This window comes from Narcine bancroftii, chromosome 4 (genome assembly GCF_036971445.1).
Source record: "Narcine bancroftii isolate sNarBan1 chromosome 4, sNarBan1.hap1, whole genome shotgun sequence".
Classification (NCBI taxonomy): Eukaryota; Metazoa; Chordata; class Chondrichthyes; order Torpediniformes; family Narcinidae; genus Narcine; species Narcine bancroftii.
In genome coordinates, this window is record NC_091472.1 from 248,424,228 (window position 1) to 248,448,485 (window position 24,258).

The 24,258-nt window shown below is 43.3% G+C and overlaps 1 protein-coding gene across 3 annotated transcripts in view; it reads left to right on the plus strand.

The window, feature by feature from the left end:
- The first annotated feature begins 606 nt into the window (after positions 1 to 606).
- The window catches only part of tmeff2a (transmembrane protein with EGF-like and two follistatin-like domains 2a), a 132,591-nt gene continuing 108,939 nt past the window's right edge, over positions 607 to 24,258 (plus strand). For 2 of the 3 annotated variants that reach the window (XM_069934631.1, XM_069934632.1), the window contains exons 1-4: positions 607 to 1,135; positions 2,429 to 2,538; positions 2,716 to 2,845; positions 3,324 to 3,350. In XM_069934631.1, the coding sequence (XP_069790732.1) occupies positions 1,000 to 1,135; positions 2,429 to 2,538; positions 2,716 to 2,845; positions 3,324 to 3,350 (403 nt within the window). In that variant the 5' untranslated portion in view covers positions 607 to 999. Of the gene's footprint in view, positions 1,136 to 2,094; positions 2,194 to 2,428; positions 2,539 to 2,715; positions 2,846 to 3,323; positions 3,351 to 24,258 lie in introns of those variants that run through there. The other variant, XM_069934633.1, reaches the window with a different exon arrangement.

Below are 24,258 nucleotides of genomic sequence, written 5' to 3' on the forward strand. Positions count from 1 at the left end.
TCCCTTCAAGCTCACTCCAGTCCCGTATCCCGGACTGAGATCGGGCAGCGCTCGATGTTGGGCGTGCCGAATTGAGCCCGGATCGATGCCGAGACTGGATTCTCCGCGTCCAGCTCTCACATCGAACCAGGGTGGCGATGTTGTTGCAATCGCGTGTCCTGTTCCGGACTGCACCGGGATCGCCGCTGGCGTTTGGATTTAACGGTCAAGCTTTGAACCGAGCTGAGCTCAGATTTACGATCATATTGCCCCATCCCAAAGCATGGTGTTGGGGTGGGAACCTTCCGCGTTCTAGACCGCTCCGTCCCATCCCCTGCACTGATCAGTGTCTGTACTCAAGCCCTGAGCCAAATCGATACTTGCTGCTGGGACATCCTACCCTGTCCTGTCCCGGTCCCAGGCCCCGAGACCCGGGCAGAGCCGAGCCGAGCTTGGTGCTGATGCTGGTCCCTCGTCGGAACCCAAACCTCTTGCTCATCTGTCTGCGTCCCCGCCGCCAAGCACCGTGCCGGGCCAATCAGAGGCGGGTCCCCGCAGGCCACGTGACAAACCAGAAGCCCCCCCACCCGCCGCTCCAATCGCAGCCGAGGGATGTATCAGAAAAAGCTGGCGCGCGCCGGGCGCCTCATCAATAACAAGTTTCTCCTGCGCGAGAGGGTGAGCGAGCGAGTCGCTCAGACAGCCCACTCTGCCAGTGCGGCGCGCAGGAGAGCGAGCGAGCGAGCGAGCAGCCCGCCCGCTGCCAGGGCGACGCGTGCGAGAGAGAGAGAGAGCGAGCGCTGCAGGAGCACCCATCCCGGCCGGTCCACTGTCAGAGAGGGCGGCAGGAGCGATCGAGAGAGGTGCAGGGGTTGCTGCTGCTACTGTTGGACTCGGGAGCTCACGGAGGACACATGTGGCGGCAGAGCTGCGCGCAGGATGCGTGATGTGCCCTGTGTAAGATGGTGGGGTCGGAGAACCTGGGATTGAGCCGAGGTCCGCGATCCGCCGCCTGTCGTCATGGTGGAATCCCACCCGCCAGGCTGGACACTTGCTCTTCACTTTCTGCTGGCAATGCTGACTCTACCTGTTCATCTGTCAGCCTACCCTACCTCCCTGAGTGACTGCCAGACTCCCACCGGCTGGAACTGTTCGGGTAAGACAAGAGTCCAGAGGTGTCGGGGTGGGGGGGGTGATGAGAGCAGAGAGGATGGAATGCACGAGAGAAATGGTCTTCTCTTTAACTTTCAGTTGCAATTGAATATTGGCACTCTTGCTACAAGTTGGCGGTGATGATTCCAGGTGTAGCGTTGCAAAGAATTTGCAGAATGTACTGTACTTTAAAAATCATAGGGCGGATTTTTGCCGAATTCAGAAAAGTGCACTGCGTTCCAGCATAAATGTTGCCTGCCTGAGCTGCTTTCTGCGGGTTTTTTTTTTTCTTTTCCGTTTTCATTTTAAAATGTGCACTCGGAATCAATTTGATTTATTCTGGGGAAGGGATGGGGTGGAGGTGGAAATGTCTGCCGCAGCCTTGCACCCTCTTTCTCCGTTTGCAAACCCGGAGTTGGAGAGAGTGCAGAATTTTTTCAAAAAAATGCGCACCCATATCTCGGCGTTCCCATCCAAAGTATCTGAGCTCCAGCGGGCTTGTGTTCTTTGAGCAGATCCTCCAGCAGTCACTGTGCTGGAGAAGGCGGAGGCTTGGATGGAGGGCGTGGATGCAGTGAAGAGGGTGGGGGAGGGGGGGGGGGTTGGTGGTGGAGTTCTGCAGGTTGCAACGCCAAAATAAATGCCTCTCTCTGCACCCCTGTCCTCTTCTCCGGCTCCTCTTGCTTTTCCACGTCGCAATCCCAGAGAAAACTGCAGCCGAAACGAAACAAAGCCGGGGGCTGCCTGCAGTTTCTGTCTGCGGGTTTAGACTTGCGATCCGTCTCTGCTCCTTCGCAAAGTCAGGACAGCAGAAAGACGAGCTCTCACTTAAAATGCAGCTCCGTTTATTTGCATTGTAGCTTCATGTCATTCCCCAAGTAGTAGGACCCTTGAATGCATTTCCTATAGTTTATTTACCTATAAATATGTATAAATGCGTGCACAACCACGCGCAAGCAGAGGATGTGTAATCTATATATAGAATGTGTGTGTACATATTAAATGTTAGAAGATCGAGGAAAGATGCAGCGCAGAGAAGCAGTGGCGAAATTTTATTGAAGGGTGAGCATGAGGACGAAGCTTTTTGAAGGTTGCATGGTGAATTTTTTTTGCAACACTTCTCACTGCTGAACTAGACGGATGTGCTGGGGCACGGGCTCCATCTGCACATCTTTTTATTTCGCTAGGTGACCAGCATTCTTTCTCCAACAAGTTGTCCAGGTCCTCCCTTACCTTCGCCCCTCCTGATATCTTTTTTTTTCTCTTTACCTCCCCCCCCCCCACCCACCAACCCCAGGTTTCGACGACAGAGAACACGACTTGTTTCTTTGCGACATCAACACCTGTCAGTTCGGTGGGGAGTGCTTGCGAATCGGGAACACCATCACCTGTGACTGTCAGCTGAAGGTAAGGGGCGCGCATTGCCCGGGGCTGCTTTGTCTTCCCCCACCACTCCCTCCCCCGCCTCCTCCGGGGCTCCCGTGGGCCCTGAACCCGGGTCCGGCTGCTGAATCCGGTTGCTCAGCGTGGATGGATTTTGCAGAAAGTCTGTCGGATCTTAACGACATTTCTGTTTCTTTTTAGTGTAGCACTGACTATGTGCCAGTGTGCGGCTCCAACGGCAATACCTACCAGAATGAGTGTTACCTGCGGCAAGCGGCGTGCAAGCAACAAAGCGAAATAAAGGTGCTGGGAGAAGGATCTTGTTCGAACGGTATGAAAGCCGTAATATGTTCTGCAACTGAAGGAAGGGTGGGGGGGGGGGGGGGGGGTAGAGAGAGAAAGAGAGAGTGCGAAGGCGTCTTTAATAATCTGCATCATAAAATACATCTGAGACTCAAGTGAGAATCTGCTTGCAAGGGTTTGTAACGTAGAGACTACAGACACTGTTCCTTATCACGTTTCAAATCTATTATAGAGGCATATTGAACGGAAATGGGAATTGCCAGCACTCTAACCAGACCACTCAATTACCATTCCAGCCACAATAAAAATACATTCCTGCTGCCTCTTGCCTCAGTCCCACTTGCACATTTGTTCTTCGGCTTAACTCTCCTTCAGAATAGAATAGAGACTGCATCAATAGATTTTAGAAAGAAACTGCAACCAGTGCTGAGAAGATGTCAAGTTTTTCTTAAATAAATCACTCTTGATGCTATTGTGCCTTCTAATGAGATCTTGTCTCTCTACAGATATGGGATCAGGTTCTGGAGATGGAGGTAAGTGCCTTTTGCAAATGTATTTTTAATCTAATCATAGTACTGTGGTTATAGAAGCTGCCATGCCATCTGCAGAAGATGCATTTTACGATATAGACATCTCAAGTTGGGTTTTTTTTCTCCTACACAATCTTCTTTTTATTTTCCTACAGATTCTATTTGTTCCTTGGCAGCCTCCGTTAGCTATTGGGTATAGGCATGTTTTTTTTTCTCTGAAACAAATGATGCTCTGTGATTAAATGGACTTGAATGGCATTCTGCATTCCTTTCTCTTCATGTTTGAAAGTTGAGCACCTAAAAGAAAGTGGAGGAAGGACATGTGCATATTATAGGGAAATTTCCAATAACTTGCACAACATTGCAACTTTTACTTTCTCATCTTCAATTGAGAGAAAGTGATTCTGTCAGTTGTGTTACTGCTCAGTAAATTGCTTTCACTAAGTTTCATATAATATATATATACACACACACACACACACATTGTATATATATATATATTTTTTTTTTATTGTGTGTGTGTGTGTATATATATATATATATATATATATATATATATATATGGGTGTGTGTATATATATATATATATATATATATATATATTGGAGCATCCTATATAAAATGGCTCTTGCTGATTATGAGGAATTCTTGGATTTCAGATTTAACTGGAGTTGTTGGTTGCTGGACTATATTTGCTCTATTTCCAGTTACTATGCAATATTGTCACGATGTTATGGGAGTGTCATCATGGAACAGTTCAGGATAGAAAAAAGCTATTTGATTCTTTGCTATCTTTTTAACAATTCATTTAATTGTACCTCCTTGAAAAAATGATCATAATACCCAAAATAGCGAAAACTGGGATAAATAGTTTGAAAACCAGCTAACATTCAGCATGCATGGCATTTTTAACATTTTTTAAACAAAATTGCAACACATTCTTATGCTAATCTACACTCTCTAAAAGACATTTTAAATCTTTCAACATTTTGCAGGCTTAAATATTAATGCGACTCTTTTTAATAATTTGAACTTTAAGCATCTGATGGTGGGTAACTCGACATATATTCAGGGGTGCAGTGCTGCCGGAACTCACTGGAGCACCGCTCCGGCACCTCAGTGGGCCGCTCTGGCACCTCGGCAGCTCCAAGCACCTACTTGTCGCCGTTTTTGGTGAGCTCCAGCACCTAAAAAAAATTAGCACTGCACCCCTGCATATATTTGTAGCTGATATGAGAAATGAATCTGTTCATTTATAGAGGTAAAGATTAGAAAACATCTACAAACAAATTCTGCTTAATACATTCATATTAAAGGTTAGTGAAGTCTTTGCACAAGCATTTTAGTTATGGAATAAACCTAATTATTTGCCTTCTGCTGACATACATTAGTCATGTTTTCTTTTCGTTAAACAAAGAGCTAGCAATTTTAAAGGTTTCACATGATTTTAATTAGGTTTGTTTTCTCTTTGATGTAGTTGAGAGGGTAATTTAATAGTTAATTCATGGCTTATGATAGAGTAGGTGGATGCAGTCAAATCTAGGGTTAGATGTTTAGGATAATTAATAAACTCAACAAGGAATGCAATTGAAACAACTTTTGGATAAAGAGTGGTTAATACATGGATCACAGTAGTGTGTGGAGTATTTTTGGGGAAACAGGTAAAGTATATTGTAAGATTAAATGGTTAAATGGAAAGGCAGTGAGATAAGCAAGTTTGGGAAACAGATGATAGCAGAGAACAGTCTGCTTTTGTACAGTAAATATAATGTAAATATGAATGTTGTTTTAATTTTAAGTAAATCTCCTTCAACTTCATTTTGTTAGTGGGAATGGCAAAATTGCAGTAAATTACAGAAGCCTTTGTAATAATCATTTAACACTTTTCAAGCAGCTGTTGAACCACAGTCATCATTAAGTGTTTTAAAAAGTTAATAAGTCAGTTGTGAAATAGCTGAATAAATTAGGTGGTAGGGTTGTTTTCAGGATGCAAATCTCGTGCTTTGCATAATAGAAAGTTAATATGATATAGTTGAGACTGGATACACAAAAAGGTAGTTGGATGAAAAGATTTACTGCACATGTGAGAATGTTTACATTTTGGCCTGTGAAGTTCATGACCTACTTTATTCTACAGCTTTTTCATTTGCATCTTTTGAAGTTGGTTACCAATCTTGTGCAGATAACACCTCCCCCCCCCCCCCCGCCCCCCCAAGAAAACATTTGAGTGTTGATCATTTTTGCAGGACACATTTGTTCTGGATAACAGTTCTTAAATTTTCATTTTCACCAGTTTTAGACGATGTTCTCATGTTGGTATCTGACCCACACAGATATTCTTCTACCAGTCTGGATTGCATTCTTCATAGCTTTGATTCAGTATAAGGATTGATGAATAGAGAAGGGGACCAACATTTGTGCCTATTGCCCTCAAGGCACATTGGTACTGAATTTAGTGGCTCTGCTTGCAAGTGCAGAGCTTATAAATAATGAACAATGCTAATCAGTCACTCTTACTTGGTCCACGGAATGGTGCAGGATGTCTTGACTCGTACTGCAAGAAATAGTCATAGCTTTGGTACTTTCTCAACATCTGAATGAATATTTTACTTGAAGCAGCAGGTCACTGGCAAACATGAATAGTATCGATAGGTACTTTATGGTCAACGTGGGCATGAGGCTGACAAATTTGGCCCATGCTCTATGGCTTCAATTAGGAAATCAGACTGTGATGAGGCAGGCATATCAGTAATTGTGTTAGTTCTGTGCCATCACGTGGACCTTTAAAGATGAAGGAATAGAGTTGTATTGAGAGACTAAAACCAAAAGAAATATTTTGGGGGATTAAAAAGTGTAAAACTGGAAAGGAGATGGGTTATTTTGTTCTATATTACCTATGCTTTCCTGAAACAATGATGGAAGCAAATTCAGTACCCTGAAATAAATTTCAAGGCAGTCTTGGATAAATATTTGAAATTTAGAGGTCTGTAATGGTAAGGCAGGTGGATAAGTGCACAGAACCAATTTGAAACTATGGACCAGATAACCTCCTGTCCTCGATAAGGCTATGATTCAGTGACTTTCCCAAACAATGGGATCAGAGTAGTGCTAAATCTGTTCATCTATAGGGATATTAAGATTAATTGTAAATTAAAGTATTGTGTTGCAGCTCCCTGGAAGATGTGAATAACTATGCATGCCTAGAAAAAAGGAGCACATTAATTTACCACTCAAATGCTCTGCATTGCAACATCAAATAAAACAAATGTATTATTCCTTTATTTTTGAGAAAAGTGACCACTAATACCAAAGAACAATGAGACACATTCATATACTGTAGAACATTCTGGCTCTTCACTGCCCCCATTTTACGTCCTTTCCCATATGATTTTTTTGAGACCATATACTGTAAATCAGTGGTGAAATCCTGCAAGCAGAAAAAGGTCAGCTGGCCCATTGTACCTGAGATAGGTCTTCGAAAGAGCTGTCTAATTTGTCCAAATATTAAATTTTCTCCATTTTTTTTCCTTTCAAATTAAATGCATACAATTTCCTTGTTCAATGTTACGATTGTATCTGCCATCACTACCCTCATGGGTTGTGCTTTCCAGTCATTAATAATTTATTGGACTGAAAGAATATTCTCTTGTGCCCTGCTTCTTCTGTTGATTATCTAAAATATTTGGGTTCTTTGGTTACTGCTTAACACTACAAGTTATTTTTTTTTCTAATTTTTAACCTTTTTCTCGACTTTCTATTTTTTAAAACTTTTGTTTGTACTAATGCAATCATTCATTCTTTGTATCACTCAGGTAATTCCCCCCTGTATTCTTCAAGGGTCCTTGCTATTCTTAATATGCAATGCCCAGTTTAACACCTTTTTCCAGCCAAAGCTTTGTTAGTCATCCAATCGTTTTATTAATACTTAGATAAAAGAGCTTTATTATGGTTATATTTTTAATGTTTATTAATGTGCTACCATATTAATGGTTGTGTATGTGATTTATTGGGTCTTTGTTTCTGCACTCCTGGTGTTGAACTGTTTATTCTTCCTCCCAAAAGTGCATCCCTTTACACATCGCTGCATTAAATTTCATCCACAGATGTCTGCCCATCTCACCAGCTGAATGTGTGTTCCTGAAATCTATTATTTGTCTGCTCACGATTTCCAAGTTTTCAATTAAGCCACAATACCTAAGATCATTAATACAATCATCTCAGGTACTGTGGTATACCTAACATCATTAATCTAAATTAAAAAGTATGGTGAGACTAATGACCTTGGGAAATTCTGTGTTTTCCCCCCAAGATTTAAACAAAAGTATTCACCACTAATTTGTTTTCTGTCTCTGAACCAATTTTGTATCCATAGTCTCATTGCCTCTTTAATCCCATATATTTTAATTTTGATGTCAAGGACCTTTCAAACATATCAACCCTTTCCATTAGCATGTCAAAGGATTCGGGACCTGACTATTTTTTAACACAAGTGAAACATGAAAGTCTGCAAACGCTGTGATTGTAGTAAAAACACGCAGAAGTGCTGGAGGAACTCGTCCAGTCTCGCAGTGTCCACAGGAGGTAAAGCTATATTACCGGCATTGTGGGCCTGAGCCTTTCTCCAGCATTTCTGTGTATTTTTAGCACAACAATATTGGCTGCCATTAATTGACCCAAATTAATATTTTTGTTTGTCATTTTTAACACTAATGTGAGGCAAACTGGACTCTAGTTCATCCCTCTCCCCTTTCTTAAACAGGAGTGTAACGTGCAACCTTCCAGCCTTCTTGCACCACTCCAATGTCCATCCAAGTAGGATTGAAGGATTGTGGCCAGATCCACCCTTGCTTACCTCAAAATCCTGGGATACAACCCATCTGGACCAGGTGACTTTTCAACTTTTAAACACTGCCAGCCTATTAAGTATATCCTCTATTTGTACCATATCATATTTTTCTACCCCTCCTCCATCATTTCGACTTGCTCACATTATTTGTAAAATCAGATACTCGAGTATCTGTTCACTATCTGAGCCATGACCTTCACAAAAATGTTGCTTTCTATTGACTTTCACTTTTTGGGTCATGTTGTAACTTTCTGATGCGCAGCCTATCTTGAGATGATGCATGCGGGGGACAGGGAGGAAGCAAGTGTTGAGATTTTCCTTGTGACAAGCCCCTGAAAATTGGTCAGAGCCACTTTATTCCAGCCAACTCTGGCACATTTCTTGACAGTTTGGCCTCTGAATCAGAAGGTTGTGAGTTCAAGTTCCACTTTAACACCTTAAACATCAAGACAGGCATTGAAGTTGGCAGTCCTGTAGAGTGCTGAATCAAGCCAAGACCATGTCTGCTATAGCGGATGGACATAAAACATGGAGCCATTTAAAGAGGGGCAGAGGAGGTTTCCTGACCAATATTGACCTTATATGTCATGATCTGTTCATATAATTTTACTATTGTGGAGCTTGGTGTGTGCAAATTAGTTGCTACTATTCCTCAATTATGAAAATTATTGCTCCTCAAATGTCCAAAAGGAGCAATAAAAGATCTTGTGTAGTTTCCTTTTTCAATTAAAGTAGTAGCATATTCCTGGGGTTCCTGAACCATCAGACAGAGCAGGCATGATGGCAACGCAATTGAATTTTAGCCTCATTATTTGATGGTATGTTGAAAGAATGACTTTTAAAATAATTTGGAGCTGTTTGCACAATGTAAAGAAGACATAAACTGTAATTAAATATAAGGTGCTTAAAACCTTGAACATTCTCACCAGGACAGTTTAAATTTGTGACTCTAATTTCACACAGGCCTTCGCCTTGCACAAAGGGAACTCAGTTTGGCACCTTCCCCTGCAGGAAGAGCCACACTTGTACCCACACCTCATCCCTCACCACCATTCGAGGTCCTGAACATCCCTTCCAAGTGAAGCCCCTCCCCCACTCAACCATTTTGTCTGAGCATCTGCCCACATTTTGGCCATGTCTTGATGAAGGGCTCAAGCCCGAAATGTTGGTTATGTATCTTTATCTTTGCTCTATAAAGTAATGCTGTTTGGCCTGCTGTGTTTCTCCAGCATTGTGTTTTAACTTCAATCACTGCATCTGTGGGCTGTCGTGTTTTATGTGATGACTCAATTTGAGCATGTTTTTCAGAACTCATGCCTACCCTGTTCTACCTCATATGCATGGCCATATGATTTCATTTGGTGAATACTTGGTGCCTTACACATCACCAGTGAGCCAGGGCAGATGGTGGAGACAGTTGTGGAAAATCTGCTTTGGAGGGATTCACAGTCCAAACTTTCCTTAACTGGATGTTGATGCTCCTCCTAGTGGAGATGTTGGTATTGACTAGCAAGAAACTTGTGGGTCAGCAGGAAAGAATGTACGAGGTAGCAGGTGATGCTATTGCACTGGGGATGATTGGACTAATTAGAGCAATTTATCTTGGTGTGAGGGCCATAATGTTTCATTTTGACTTTTTACGTCACATTTTGGGCTTTTACAGTGACACCTCATCCATGAAGAGAGTGACCTCTAATGGATGTACTTTGAGACCAATGTTTGGTTTCACTCAGTGCATGTAGGCTTGAATATACTGACCTTGATCCTTCAGAAATTCCAATGATATGCAGCATATTGCTTACAGGAACCTGAGTGTCTGCCTGTGCACAGGTGCAATTAGAGTAGTCATCAGAATCAGAACTTGGAGGAATTCAGTCAAGTGCTTCTCTTCCAGCAAATGAGGGATGTGAGCATCCAGCTTCTGCCTCTGCTGGTAGCCACATGAAAGTTGCAGGTAGAAAAGTAAAGATTTGTCCTTGCGTAAGGATGTTTTCTGTATGTGGGTGTTCGCCATAACATGAGGAAATTCAAGATTGTTACATTTATACTTTAGCTTCTCAAAAGCATTTTTTGATCATTTTCTAGGCCTGCAAATTTTAAATTTTGTGTAATGGTGAGATACAGAATGATGCTGGTCATTGTAGTTCAGTTCGCAGTATAAGTGGATGTTTGCAGGAGAAATTTGACTTGGTGAAAAAAGGGAGGGAAAGTGTTTAGATGCAAGATGGATGGACTAGTGGAGCTTAATTGGGTTATGCATCCAAGGCTATAATGTGTCTTGCTCCATTTGCATGGCCAACGTCACCTCCCTTCTTCTAATCTCCAGAGGATCAATCCTCTCCTGTTTATGTCCCTGTACATTTCATCCTTCTTAAAGTGAGGATGAACACCATAGTTGCCTGTGATGCTTCATTATCCGATGAGCTGAACTCCTTCTATGGCTGCTTTGAGAAGGAGAGCCATACATTGCCTACAGGAATCATTGCAAAGGCTGAGGATCCTTTGATATCTGTCTCTGAGGCCAATGTCAGAAAATTATTCAAGAGGGTGAACCCTCGCAAGGCGTCAGGCCCTGATGGCATACCTGGAAAGGTACTGAAAATAGCCGGACTATTCACAGACATCTTCAACCTCTCGTTGCTGCATTCGGAGTTTCCCACCTGCTTCAAAAGAGCATTAATTATCCCGGTGTTTGAGAAGAGCAAAATGAGCTGCCTCAACGACTGTCTCCCATTAGCACTAATATATACTGTGATGGACTGCTTTGAGAGGTTGGTCATGGCCAGAATTAACAAATAGCTAAGTAAAAGACTGGACCCACTGCAATTCACCTATTGTCTATTCTCAAGGACCACCACACTGCCCTCTTCATTCTGCTCCCATCAGGATAAAGTGTAGATGAGCACTCAATGGCACAAGAACACTTTCTTCCCCTCTGCCATCAGATTCCTGAATGACACTAATTCATCTTGTCATTTTATTGCACTATTTTTATTCATGGGCAGATGCTGGGTTACAAACAAGATGCGTTCCTAAGTCTGTCTTTAAGTTGAATTTGAAGGCAAGTTGGAACAGGTACATACAATTCTTTTTTAGTGTCAGTTAGTCAAATGTTTGTCTTGGAATATATGACTATTGGAGTCAATTTCTTGAAGCAGGCATCAAGGGAGGTTTGTACAGAGCTTTTCTTATTCTCATCATAAATGGCCTTATAACAGCTGAGGACATCAGTATCTGTACGGTAAACTTTGGTGAATCTCTCTGTGTTAGGATCTTGCTCCTCTAACTTTGCCATCCCTGCTTCGATGAGCCAAAAGGCTTCAGCTAATTCTTGCATCAAACACTTTTTCAGTTCTGCAGTTTTTTGGTCCTGCTCTTCTTTGTCAAATGCTGTCATCTGCTGCTCTAGTTCTGTTAGGTCTTCATTGGTCAGTTCTTTGGCGTGGGAGTCGAGTGACTCCACAGCATCATTTTCGCTGATGTCTAACTGCATTTGATCACCAATATTAACCACAGCTTGCCTGGTTGCAGCGATGTTGTCAACTGTAAACCTCTGAAAAGCATGCATAAGCTAGGAGCACAATTTGATCCACACTCCTTTCATATTTGACTGCTTCACTTCAACCCAAGAATCAGCAATATTTTTGATGGCATCATAGATGTTATAATTCCTCCAGAACTCCCTTAAGCTCATCACATCATCTTGGGTGACCCTGACCGCTTGTGAGAAGATCTGCCGGAAATAATAGGCCTTAAAGGAGGCTATGACTCCCTGATCCATTGGCTGAAGTAGCAATGTCATGTTGGGGGGTAAAAATATGACCTTTACATTGGGGTGAAGGTCATCTAAAGTGCTTCGATGTCCGGGTGCATTGTCAAGCACAAGGAGGATTTATGCTTTGGAGGCATGGTTACAAGGGTAATTTTTTTTTTAAATTAAGCCAAATACAAAGTTACACCCTCAACATAGTGTTAACGACAACGTGATCTGACTTGAAATGCTGGATGGTGCTCTCCTTAAGCCAATGAACCACAGAGGCTGTGCGTAGTCCATTCGTAAGTACAAGTTGTCCCTTAGTTGGATGTTTTTAACCCAGGGACATTCTGTATTTTGTAAGGTAGTTTATATAAATGTTTGCACAGTGATGCTGCCACAAAAACAACAAATTTCATGACATTTATGACAATAAATTCTGATTCTGATTCTTAATGCACCATTATAGAGAATGCAGCACACACATACTGCTTTAGATTCCCTGAAAATTACAAACTGAGGAGCCATTTAATATGTCAAAGGGTCTTTGCAGTCCTGCAACATTTCAGTGGATGACACAATAATACTTCTGCATGTCGTGCAGGTTCACTTGTGCAATATATTAGTTGAACTACTCACTGGCATCCTTGAGCTTGCTGCGAAGTGCATTACTTGTCTTCATAGGCCACTGGTATTTCTGCTTAGAAGTGTGAAGAGATCAGGGAAAGAAGGCAGCATTAGAGAGACACTTTATGAACACTGCCCATGTTCACATCTGTACATGTATGGAGTAAGATCTTTTGAAAGTGTCGAATTACCATGGATCATCTGGGAGTGATTTGATTCCAGTTTGATGAAACCCTACTCCTGTGGCAGACCACACCCTCCTACAACGGGAGTGATACAGATGCTGGCCTGGCAGACAATCCATCAGTTAACTGCCACGTGCTTTAGTGAATGGCTGTGACACAATGATCTGAAATCCATCCCTACAGAGCCCTGGTAGGATGATGAGACAAGGGTAAGGGTGGTGAGCATTTTGATCATCTGTGGTATGGCCACTAGGACCAACAGGCAGCAATTCATGTTCTAATAATCTGGAAATATCACATGATGTGATGATACCCTGAGGCTGGTGCTCAGACATGCCATGAAGGTTTATGCAACCAATGGAGGAAGTGCAGCCTCCAGTGAGCTCTAGCCCTCCACTGATTTCCATTCTCATAGTTGAAGTTGTGTGCAAAGCAGTTTGCTATTTCAGAGGTGCGTGACATTTTTATGATCCTCCTGTGGGCATCAATGAGAGCACCCAAGGTGGTACGGCTGTGGAGAATTTGAAAATCAATGAACAAGAGTGTGCCTTCAAGTTAAGTGACTATTTTTCAGTTTCCTTAACTGCTGCCCAGTACAACTTTTGTGTTTAATGTCTTTGACTGAGTCACCCAATGTTAGCGGTTCAGGCCAGAGAATTTGTTGCCACCTTTTCTATCCTTCCCAATCAGAGTGTTTTCACCTTTATTCTCTGGCAATCTATGTCTCCACTCTGTTAAATTCCAATATTTGCACAAATATTTCTTGTAAAGAGCAGTGACTTTTTTAAAGTATCTTCTTATTTCTCCCAGGCAGATTCCAAACACAACCTGACATTTAAATGCAGAAATTTGATTGACTTTCGGTTTCTAGCCTGGTATGATCTTTTTCCTTTTGACATTTTTTTTCTTCCACCTATTTGCTGAAATTAAAATTGCCCCTGATATGTTTATAAAAGATTTCTTGACTTCCCCTTTGTGTTATCTTCTGGTCTAATCTCATTCGTGGTCTGCTTTTCATTTTCTTTACAGTTTGTTTCCCTCAATTCTCGACTGAATGTGAATCTCATATTTATCATGAGCTTCATTTTTTAATGTTTAATTTTAAGCTCAATTGCTCTAGTCATACAGAGAGCTGTAGCTCTGGATACCCTTCATTACTTCCTCAAGGTGTGTTTTCATTGTGTATTTTCTTGAAGGCTTCCCGTTGCTCATTTGCTATTTGATGCCAATCAGTCACATTTCATAGTCTCTTTCATTTGAATGCCTTCACTTTTGTTGCTTGTCCCCTTCCTTAACCATTCCAAACCTAATAATATTGTGATCAACTGTATACAAAGATGAATGATGTACTCACATTTTAAATTGGTATTGCAGCATTGTGTAAATGTGTACATCTTTTATAAAAACAAACAAATGGACATATACCCTAAGAAACTGATAACATTAGTCCACAGATAACGTCGACAATGCAAACGTAATTAATTCACTCTGATGCATGGTAAACAGTCACTGTTTAGGTCATGGATCCATGATATTAAAGTTGAGTTGGTAATGAGGCCTAAGGACTTGGGAGCTGCTGATAATCCTTGACTACTTACTTCAAAGTTTTGTGTAAGCCCAGGAGCTGAAATAGGGGATGGGAGAGTAACCATTGAGGATCAGAAGTCTGATCAAACATGTGGAGGGTGGAGTATAATTGGAGCCTGGTTGTGATCCAGTGGAGATGTTGATCAATGGTGTTAACCAATGATGGCCATCTTGGAGGTGAGAAATTGCTTCAAATGGAGATGTTAGGTGGTGCGAGTCTGTTGTAAAAATTACTTCCATTCAAATAACTAAATAAAACAATGCTACTATATTTTAGGCCATTGTATTTTTAATTATAAATAAATGTAAATAAAGGTTTACCAAGTCTCTAAAAGAAAAGCAAAGATGTAAAACAAGGAGCACATAATCATTTGGCATAAGTGCAATGATCACGCTTCTGATTAGTTATTACCTTAATTGTATTCAGTAGACGATAAGTAGTCAGGAAGCTCATCAGTTTAGGTTCTGTGAGAGGCATGAACTGCATTATTATAGCTACTTATAAATCATCTTGCTTACACTTTAGGAAAATAATAATGACTCATTTCTCATTGCATAATTATTTTTCAGTTACTAATCAAGTTAATCAAGTATTATATCATTCATGAATCTGCTTGCACAAGATGTGAATATTTATGTTTTTGAAAATGCTAATTCAAATGCTATTTGACATGCTTGTCGAAAGAATCAAAGACTTGTTGATCCAAACCAAGGCTTTTATTAGCAAAAGACAGGAGCTCTTCACAGGTGGCCGACCAGTCCGGAATGATCCGACCTGCCTAGGGACTCAACCCTTTAAGGCCCAGACAGTAGGTGTGGCTTAGCTCTCAGCCAATCCCTGTAAGCACAGTCTAAATACTGTAACTATATACACTATATACATTGGTGATAGATCTGTACTATCACAACGTGTATTTGACATCTTTCCAAGGCTAGGAGAATGATAGGAAATCTATGAATTGGAAAGATCTCCACAATTTGAACATAAAATCAGAGGTGTGTATCTTCCAAGTTCCCCTTTGGGAAGCATTTCCAAAGGTGATTGGCATTTCACTGGTGGAGACATGAGTGCAAGAAATATTACTTTGTTTTTCCTCACCTTGGTGGAGATTTGAGAGCAGTGGCATGCAATCTTTTTGTAGAGAACGAGCAAGTTGACAATCTTGATTACTTCCCTGTGCCACAGGCATGAAACAGATTTAATTTTAGTCACCTATAAACAGATACTGACTTTTAGTCACCTCTATAAATATACAAATGCCAGAGATAAAGTCCAAGTTTATTCAGTTTTTTTTCCTGACTGGAACCACTCCACTGATGAGATGGCACTCTGCCATAACTCTTGGCTAAGCTGCAATTAGTTTTGGCTGCTTACACAAGACTTGTAACCTTGCCACAAATTCCATTCTCTGACTCCTGTCTCAAATGGAACCTGATCCTTGGTGTCTTTTAATTCATAACTGAGCTTAGACACTCCATAAGAAAGATGGTTGTGCTAGAAATGGACAGGCTTTTCGAATCCTTTATATATTATACTCTCCATGGTTACATCATGGTTTATTTGTCTCTCACCTCCATTCACCAGACTTGGTTTTGAAATATTTAATTTAAAAAAAAGACACAGAAACACTGAGATGGAGCAAAGACAACATTTTGTTCTTGCTACATTCATATTCTGCTCTTCCACTGCTCATTGCTGGCCTCCATTCTTTTTGCCCTCTTAGGATCAGAAAAATACTGATTAAAGACATAACCAGGCTTGAGGCTTTCCAGTGATCGGGTAAAATATTTCAAATTCTACACGAGATTCCAGATCATCATTAATATTGTACAAACATATTTGAGTTTTGCAGCTTTTTCACAGAAAAGAATACTTAACATTCATGCCAAAAATAAGTTAGTATTTCAGTTGGGTGTGTGTTTGTTGTAACTTAAACTATGACTTATGAGGAAAGATTGCGCAAATTGGGATTGTACTCCCTGGAGTTTAGAAGATTGAGAGGGGATCTCATAGAGACATATAAAATTCTGGCAGGACTGGACAGAGTGGATGCAGATGGGATGTTTCCAATGATGGGAAAATCCAGAACCCGGGGCCATGGTTTGAGGATAATAGGCAAACCATTTAGGACCGAGATGAGGAGGAATTTCTTTACCCAGAGGGTGATGAATCTGTGGAATTCATTGCCATAGAGGGCAGTAGAGACAGGTTCATTAAATATATTTAAGAGGGAATTAGATATATTTCTTCAGTATAAGGGTATTGAAGGTTACGGAGAGAAGGCGGGGATGGGGTACTGAACTTTAGGATCAGCCATGATCTCGTTGAATGGCGGAGCAGGCTCGAAGGGTCGAATGACCTACTCCTGCTCCTATCTTCTATGTTTCTATAGGTACTGCCAGTTATATCTACTTGTCTTTTAAACATCAACAGGAAATACTCCAAAGATCATTTTCAGCTTAAGAGATTGTTAAAATGGAATATGAATGAAAAAAGTATTCAAGGGGAGCCCTGGGAGCAGGCAAAACTCACAGAAAATGAGAGTCAATGTTGTCAGGAAGGTGGAGAAACACGAAAGGTACAGAAGTTGAAATCTCGAACAGACAACGAGTTTCTGGAGGAGCTCAGCAGGTCAGACAGGTAGAAATGGTCAGTCAGTTTTAAATTGAAACCCTTTTTTTCCAACTCAAACCATTTATTAACCATTTCTAAGCATGGATGCTGCCTGACCTGCCGAGTTCCTTTTTCTTTGTCTAATGCTTGGAAGGTACCTGTGAGAACAGCTGCTTAGTGGTTCTCTCACCTGCCAAGTAACTAGGGGGACAAACTCAAATTGCTCCATCATAAATTACAAATCCCATTATGTATTTCAAAGTAAATTTCTCTGGCCTAAAACAAATTGTTGTGCACAGGTGGTTTCTGCAGATTCCAAGTTGCAAGGAAGTGCTAATTAAATACATGTCTTTTGCATCCTGTTAATTCTTTGGATCCAGACAGCAGCCTTTCTTTGTTTTTCTGTCCAAATTGAAGGAAGAAATTTTCACTCGGGACTTTACACATCTTTTAATTGCTTCATCTTAATATGCTTTTTTTTTCTTTGCAAAAGTGGCTACTGAAATGTATTGTCATTGATTTTCTTTTGATGTTAGTTGTTGGGAAGGGAACAGAGCCACATTTCAGCAAATTGAAAATAGATAAATTTCCAAATATCAGCTTCAATCTTGGTTTAAGTAAAACATGTACACTCTGTACCCAGCTGCTTTGATGCTTCTTACAGCAAATCACATGTGAAACACAATACACTTTTGACAAATCTTAAGCAGTTTCTAACAGAAAGCAGTGGGTACATACAATGAAAGCCCTGAGAAAGTTCTGACAAAACATATGCCTTAACACATCTGCCAGTTTATTTCTATTTAATCTGTTTAATTTCTCCAATAATCAGGCTCACTTTCTTGAAGTGGGCTGGAAGAAATCATTGTATGAGCCAGACATGATGTGGCACACCACAGTTTAGAGAGAGATCAATGGACAAAGAGAGGACAGCAGCTGTGAAGGATGTGAGGAAAAACACCAGAGAATCATGTAATTTTTGTTTTGTTTTAACAATTTAAAAAGGTGGATGGTGGGAGAAGAAGATGGAGGAGAATGGGATGACAATTCAATCTGATAGTGAGAAGAATGGGACAAAGGTCAGATTGTATCTGTAACAGGAGGTTTGGTGATTTTATTTTGACCACTTAACCTTGAATCTGTTATCAGAACTGAAATTAAGATTTAGCAGGACCTTGAACAAACAGAGGCCTCATTATGTTGGAGTTTGGTATGGGCAAGACTTGTAGTAAGTCATGAAAGTTTGAAGAGGTGGGGGGTGTTTCCAGAGATTTGCCCATTTTTGAATGGTTTTGAGAACAGTATAGCTCTCATTTTTCCCAGAGGTCCTGGACGTTAATCCATCTCTGTGTAGACGTTATTATCTTCAAGTGAAGATTGGTGGTGAAATTGTAGCTATCTATGTTTCAGAACTCGGAAGGAAGCAAGGGTGGAGAATGGAATCACGGAATTAAGTGTGGGCTATTTGAGAAGGTTGCTAACTTCAGTCTGTCAGAGGTGTGTGCTGTGCCAGAGGCAAAGAATACAATGATGTAAAATGTGGCCGCTGTTAAGCGAATGCATTGAATTCTATTGGTACAGTGGGAAAAAACAGCAAATCAATAGCAAATACATTGCATATTATCCATGAAAGTGACAATAAGAAATGGTGATAGTTTGGAATTTACAGTGAATGGCCCATTAGATGGTTGCTGCTAGAACAATGTATAGCACCCACAGTTACTGAGAAATTTTCCAGGATGTATTGAAATGAATTTTTTTTAAAAGGTATACACAAAGTCTCAATTCCAGCAACTTCAATTACATGTCAAAATTACCTCAATTATGTTTTGATTGGTAAAAGCAATCAATTTCTTTGAGAAACTTCAGTGAAATGGGGAAAATTCTTGGTGAAAAATTATCGGTTTGTCATTTATTTAATGTGGATTGATAAAGAGTCAACTATCACATGTTCTATGTGCTTATTCAGTTTTCTGCACCAAAGGAGAAATTTTCAGTAATTTTCATTTTGGAATGATTGATTTGTAGTGGCACCTATGAGGAAAGACACTCTCAACCACCACGTTGACGGTTTCAACGACAGTTTAATTCAAAACCCGCATGCACTCCTTTAAGGCCAGCATGAGCTCTGCCCCCATGTGGGTGGTGATGTCATCACGCTGCCTGAGGCGCACGCTCAGTTCAAACCATGAGGCAAGGAGGTCCTCCGACGGCACCATGTACTCGCAGCTGCCCCACCAGCGCAGTGGTACAAACGGGGCCAGTTCACTACGAATATGTGTGCTGCCACACAACCACCCCAGAACCGGCACACGCATCACGCCGCTTGGGCAGCCGGCCTTTGTGCTTAGGTTGGACCATTTGAACTGGCTGACTGGGGTCCAGTTCTCCTTTGCCCCCAATGTCTAAAGTGAAAGTCTTGTCTGATCGCTGCAGGACTCTGTAGGGGCCTTCATAAGGGCGCTACAGGGGTGTGGTGTGCGAACCTTGCCAGACAAAAACTTACTCGGCTGTGTCCAGTTCCTTGGGTAGGCGGGACGGTCGGCCACCGTGGTGGGATGGAGGTGGGGGATCTAGCGAGGTGAGCTTACACGAAAGGTCTGCCAATAAGGACAGATTGTTGGCTGCTGAGTCTGTGTCTGGGCCAAAAAACTCTCCAGGTAGTGACAATGGCACGCCGTAAACCAACTCCGCGGATGATACCTGCAGATCCTCTTTCAGAGCCGTCCTGATGCCGAGCAGAACCCAGGGCTACTCATTCGCCCAACCAGGGCCAGTGAGGTGAGCCATGAGGGCCGACTTAAGGTTTTGGTGGATTCACTCCACTAGGCTGTTGGCTTGAAGGTGATATGCCATGGTGTGGTGGAGCTTGACCCCCAAAAGGCTAGCCACGTGCCCAGAGGGCAGACGTGAACTGGGCACCTCTATCACTGGTAATGTGGGCCAGGACTCCGAACCTGGTAATCCAGTGAGCGAATAAGTTCCTGGCGCATGTCTCGGCGGAAGTGTCTTTCAGTGGAATGGCTTCCAGCCACCTTGTTGCTCAGTCGACCACTGTCAACAAGTAGCGGGCGTCCCTGGACACTGGCAGGGGGCCCACGATGTCCACGTGTATATGTTGGAATCTCTCAGCCGCAGAGTTGAATCGTATCGGGGCTTTTGTGTGACGGTGGATTTTGGAGGTCTGGCCCTGCGTGCAGCTCCTCGCCATCTGGGCTACATGATTTTTGAGCCCATGCCACACAAAACCGATGTCTTGACCGAGGGGTGGGCCAAGTCATGAACCATTCTGAAAGCCCGTGACCTCCACTGCAGCGGGACTACAGGTCATGGCGAGCCGGTGGAAGCATCTCAGATCAGTGTGTCTGGGCTGCCCAGCAACCGGAGATCCCGAAGTTGGAGTTCATTAATGGTGGTACGGAGGGCCTGTGTTTCCGTGTACTCCCTCTGGGCCTGTGCTAACAGGGCATAGTTCAGGACGGGGCCGCGAAAGTGCACCTGCCGCAACATTGTCTTTACCTGCCCAGTGCCGGATGTCAATCGTGTATTCCGATACATAAGATAGGTGCCACTGCTGGCGAGCTGACCAGGGGTCGTATGCCATCATGAGGGCTTGTGTGATCGGCTTGTGGTCGTTGAATACAGTGAATGGCCTCCCCTCCAGGAAATATCGGAAATGCCTGATGACCAGGTACAGGGCCAGGAGCTCCCTGTCGAAGGTACTGTACTTTACTTCCGGGAGATGGAGGTGCCTGCTGAAAAAGGCCAGCGGGTGCCACTGGCTGTTGACCCATTGCTCCAGAACGCCCCCAACGGCCGTGGCCGACGTGTTCGCTGAGACCGCAGTGTGAGCATCTGGCCACAGGTGGGCTAATAGAGTGGCACTCACCAGAGCATCTTTCATTGCAGCGAAAGCGCCCTCTGCCTCTTCCAACCATACCGGGACTTTGTTCTTCATGGCGATCAGCGTGAATAACTGCCGCATGATGTGGGCCGCCACGGGATGAACCAGTGGTAGAGGTTCACCATGCCGACTAACTCCTGCAGGCCCTTGAGGGTGGAGGGCTTCAGGAACTGGCGCATGGCTGAAACTTTCTCCAGTGCCGGGGCGGCTCCTGCCACCGAGATGGTATGGCCCAGGAACTGCAGGGAATGCCTGCCAAATTGGCACTTGGCTACGTTGGCCGAACTCTGCCAGATGGGCGAACAGTGCGCAGCGATGGACCTTGGACCTTGTGCTCGTCGTGATCTCGACTGGCAATGAGGATGTCATCAAGATAGATGAACACAGTTCAAGTCTCTGCCCACCACGTCCATCAGGCGCTGGAAAGTTTGGGTTGCATTCTTTAACCCGTGGGGCATCCGCAAGAATTCAAAAAGGCCAAACAGGGTGATGATTGCGGTCTTGCCGATGTCATCAGAGTGGACCGGGATTTGATGGTAGCCCTGTACCAGGTCGACCTTTGAGAATAGTTGGGCGCCGTGCCAGTTCGCCGAGAGGTCCTGAATATGCGGGATGTGATATAGTCAGGTGTGGTCGCGTCGTTAAGGTGATGGTAGTCCCCACAAGGGCGCTAACTCCCTGAAGTCTTGGGAATCATGTGGAGAGGGGAGGCCCAGGGGCTGTCGGATCGACGGACTATTCCCAGTTCTTGCAATTGGGAGAATTCTTCTTTGGCCAGTTGCAGCTTTTCTGGGCGTAATCGCCTGGCTTTGGCATGAAGAGGGGGGTCCTGGGTTGCGATGTGATGGTGGACTCCATGTTGAGGCATGGTGGTGGTGAACTGCTGCTGCAGGATGGAAGGGAACTCATCTAGGATTCTTGTATATTCGTCTTTGGGGGCGCTGATGGCGGCTATTCCCAGGTTGCTCACGTCTGAGGCATCCATGCGGACAGATTGAAAGGTGCGGGCGTTAACTAACCGCTTGCCCTTGACATCCATTAATGGGCTGTGCGCCCGGAGGAAGTCAGCCCCCAACAGTGCCATGCCCACTGAGGCCAGCACGAACTTCCAGCGGAATCTGACCTTTCTGATCTGGATCTGCACTCTGCGAGTTCCGAAGGTTCTGATGGCGGATCCGTTGGCTACACGCATGGTAGGGCCCCGTGCTCAGTGTGGGTCTTGAGGGCTGTCGGGGGGAGCACACTCAGCTCTGCTCCGGTATCTACTAGGAACTGTTGGCCAGTGGACTTGTCGGTCACGTGCAGGAGACTGTTCACGTGGCCAGCTGCCGCAGCCATTAGCGGCGGCTGGCTGAGTTGTTTCCCTGAAAGGTACAGGGCTACTTGCACTTGCGAGCTTGAGCCCCCCCCCCAGTGCTGATGATAGAAACACCAGGTGGGGTGGTGCTCCTCCGGCTTATGCTTGGGGGACGCTTGCAGCTGACTGGGCCCTGGGTGGGTGACCTGGCTGAGGGCGGCCTTGTTCTCCCGCTTGGTCTGCCGGAGGACATTCGTGTGGGCAGCAACTCACCGTGGGTCGGAGAAGTCTTTGTCCACCAGCAGGAGCTCTATGTCCTCGGGCATCTGCTTGAGGAAGATTTGCTGGAACAGAAAACACAGTTTGTGGTCCTCTGCAAATGCCAGCATCTCGTCCATCAGGGCAGATGGGGTTCTGTCTCCTAACCCATCCAGGTGTAGGAGCCTGGAGGCGCGCTGTTACTGGAGAGGCTGAAGGTCCTAAGGGAGAGGTTCTTGAGGGCAAACAACCTCCAGCGGGTTGTGGATGAGGTCGTCCACCCTGGCTGCGGTCTCTTCGTCGAGTACTCTCACGATGTGATAAAACATCGTGGCATCTGACGAAATGTTTCTGAGGCGAAACTGCGCTTCTGCCTGCCCGAATCAAGTGCATGGGCGATGTGTCCAGAACGGGGGCAGTTTCAGCGTGACTGCGCTGATCTCTGAGGGATCCATAGTGAGAGGCCAGTAAAACGTCTGGACTTGATGTGGTCACCAATGTAGCGGCAGCTACAAGGAAAAGACTCTCAACCACCACATTGGGGGGTTTCAACGACAGTTTAGTTCAAAACCTGCGCATGCCCCTTCAAGGGCAGTGTTTGCTCTGCCCCCGTGCGGGCGGTGACGTCATCCTGCTGCCTGAGACATGCGCTCGGTTCAAACCATGAGGCAAGGAGATCCCCCGACGGAGTCATGTTCTTGCAGCTGCCCCGCCGGTGAAGCGGTAAAAGCGGGGCCAGTTCGCTACGAGTATGTGCGCCACCACGTATTGGCATTTTTCATGATAAATGGTTGGAGAAAATCTTTGTAAAATATGCTGGCATTTCATAGGTCCTTTGTATGTTTAGTAGATTGATTACTACCCCGTATCTAGTTACGGGGTAGTAACGTAGGGAAAAGTAAGTGTCGTCTTAATTGGTGCATATTGATCCCTGGATTAACAGTTAATGTGTGTTACCTCATTGTGTTATCAAACTGAATCTGTGGCTTTGTCAGCGTTCTTGTCCATTTTCCTGGTGAATATATTTAAGCAGCTTGTTAATAATGTCAATTAATATTCATATTTTTTTTCTGACAATGACATTTATGAAAGAAATAAACATTTGAACTGCAGTCCCAAAGGGGACCATTGTATATTGCCAGTAGAAAATATTCAGGAAGTGCATCATTCTGTTATGAAGCAAGAACTTCAAATAGTTAGCAGGCTGGAAATCTGCATGGACATAGAAAATAAATTAGACAAAACAATGTAATGAAATTGAACAGACCTGCTTTCTTGAGAGATTTTCAACATTTAAAGATGCTTTAGAAAATTTGAAGATAATGTTCAGAATTTATGTTAAGAAGGGAAGATGTCTGGAATGTTCTTGAATCATACTTGTTGAAGTACCACCTTGGGCTAGTTATGTGTGGGGTGGATTGTGCATATTAATGTACAAAATCAACTATCTGTGACTGTGGTGAAGGTGTTGCATTTATGCAGTGGTCTCATGCAGTGCAATTTCATTGCAGTAGAGTTTCAGTTTGAATTAATACATGCAAAAAAAAAGATCAAATGCTTTTTAAAAAAAATGTGACTATTTAATAGCATGTTTTAAAATGCTATTAATGCAGTCTAATGTGCTCTTCAAAATCTATAGGCTAATTTACACAGTGACTAATAACATTCCAGAGCTTTCACAACTTATTGATTAACTTGCAATGCAATCATTTGTCCATAATTATTTAACAGAGCTACCTACCAAGTAATTATTAATTTGCTCCACTCTCTAAATGTAATTAGAACATTGTGCATTCAACACCAGAATTAACTAGTCTGGAGGGATCAAAAATCACAATT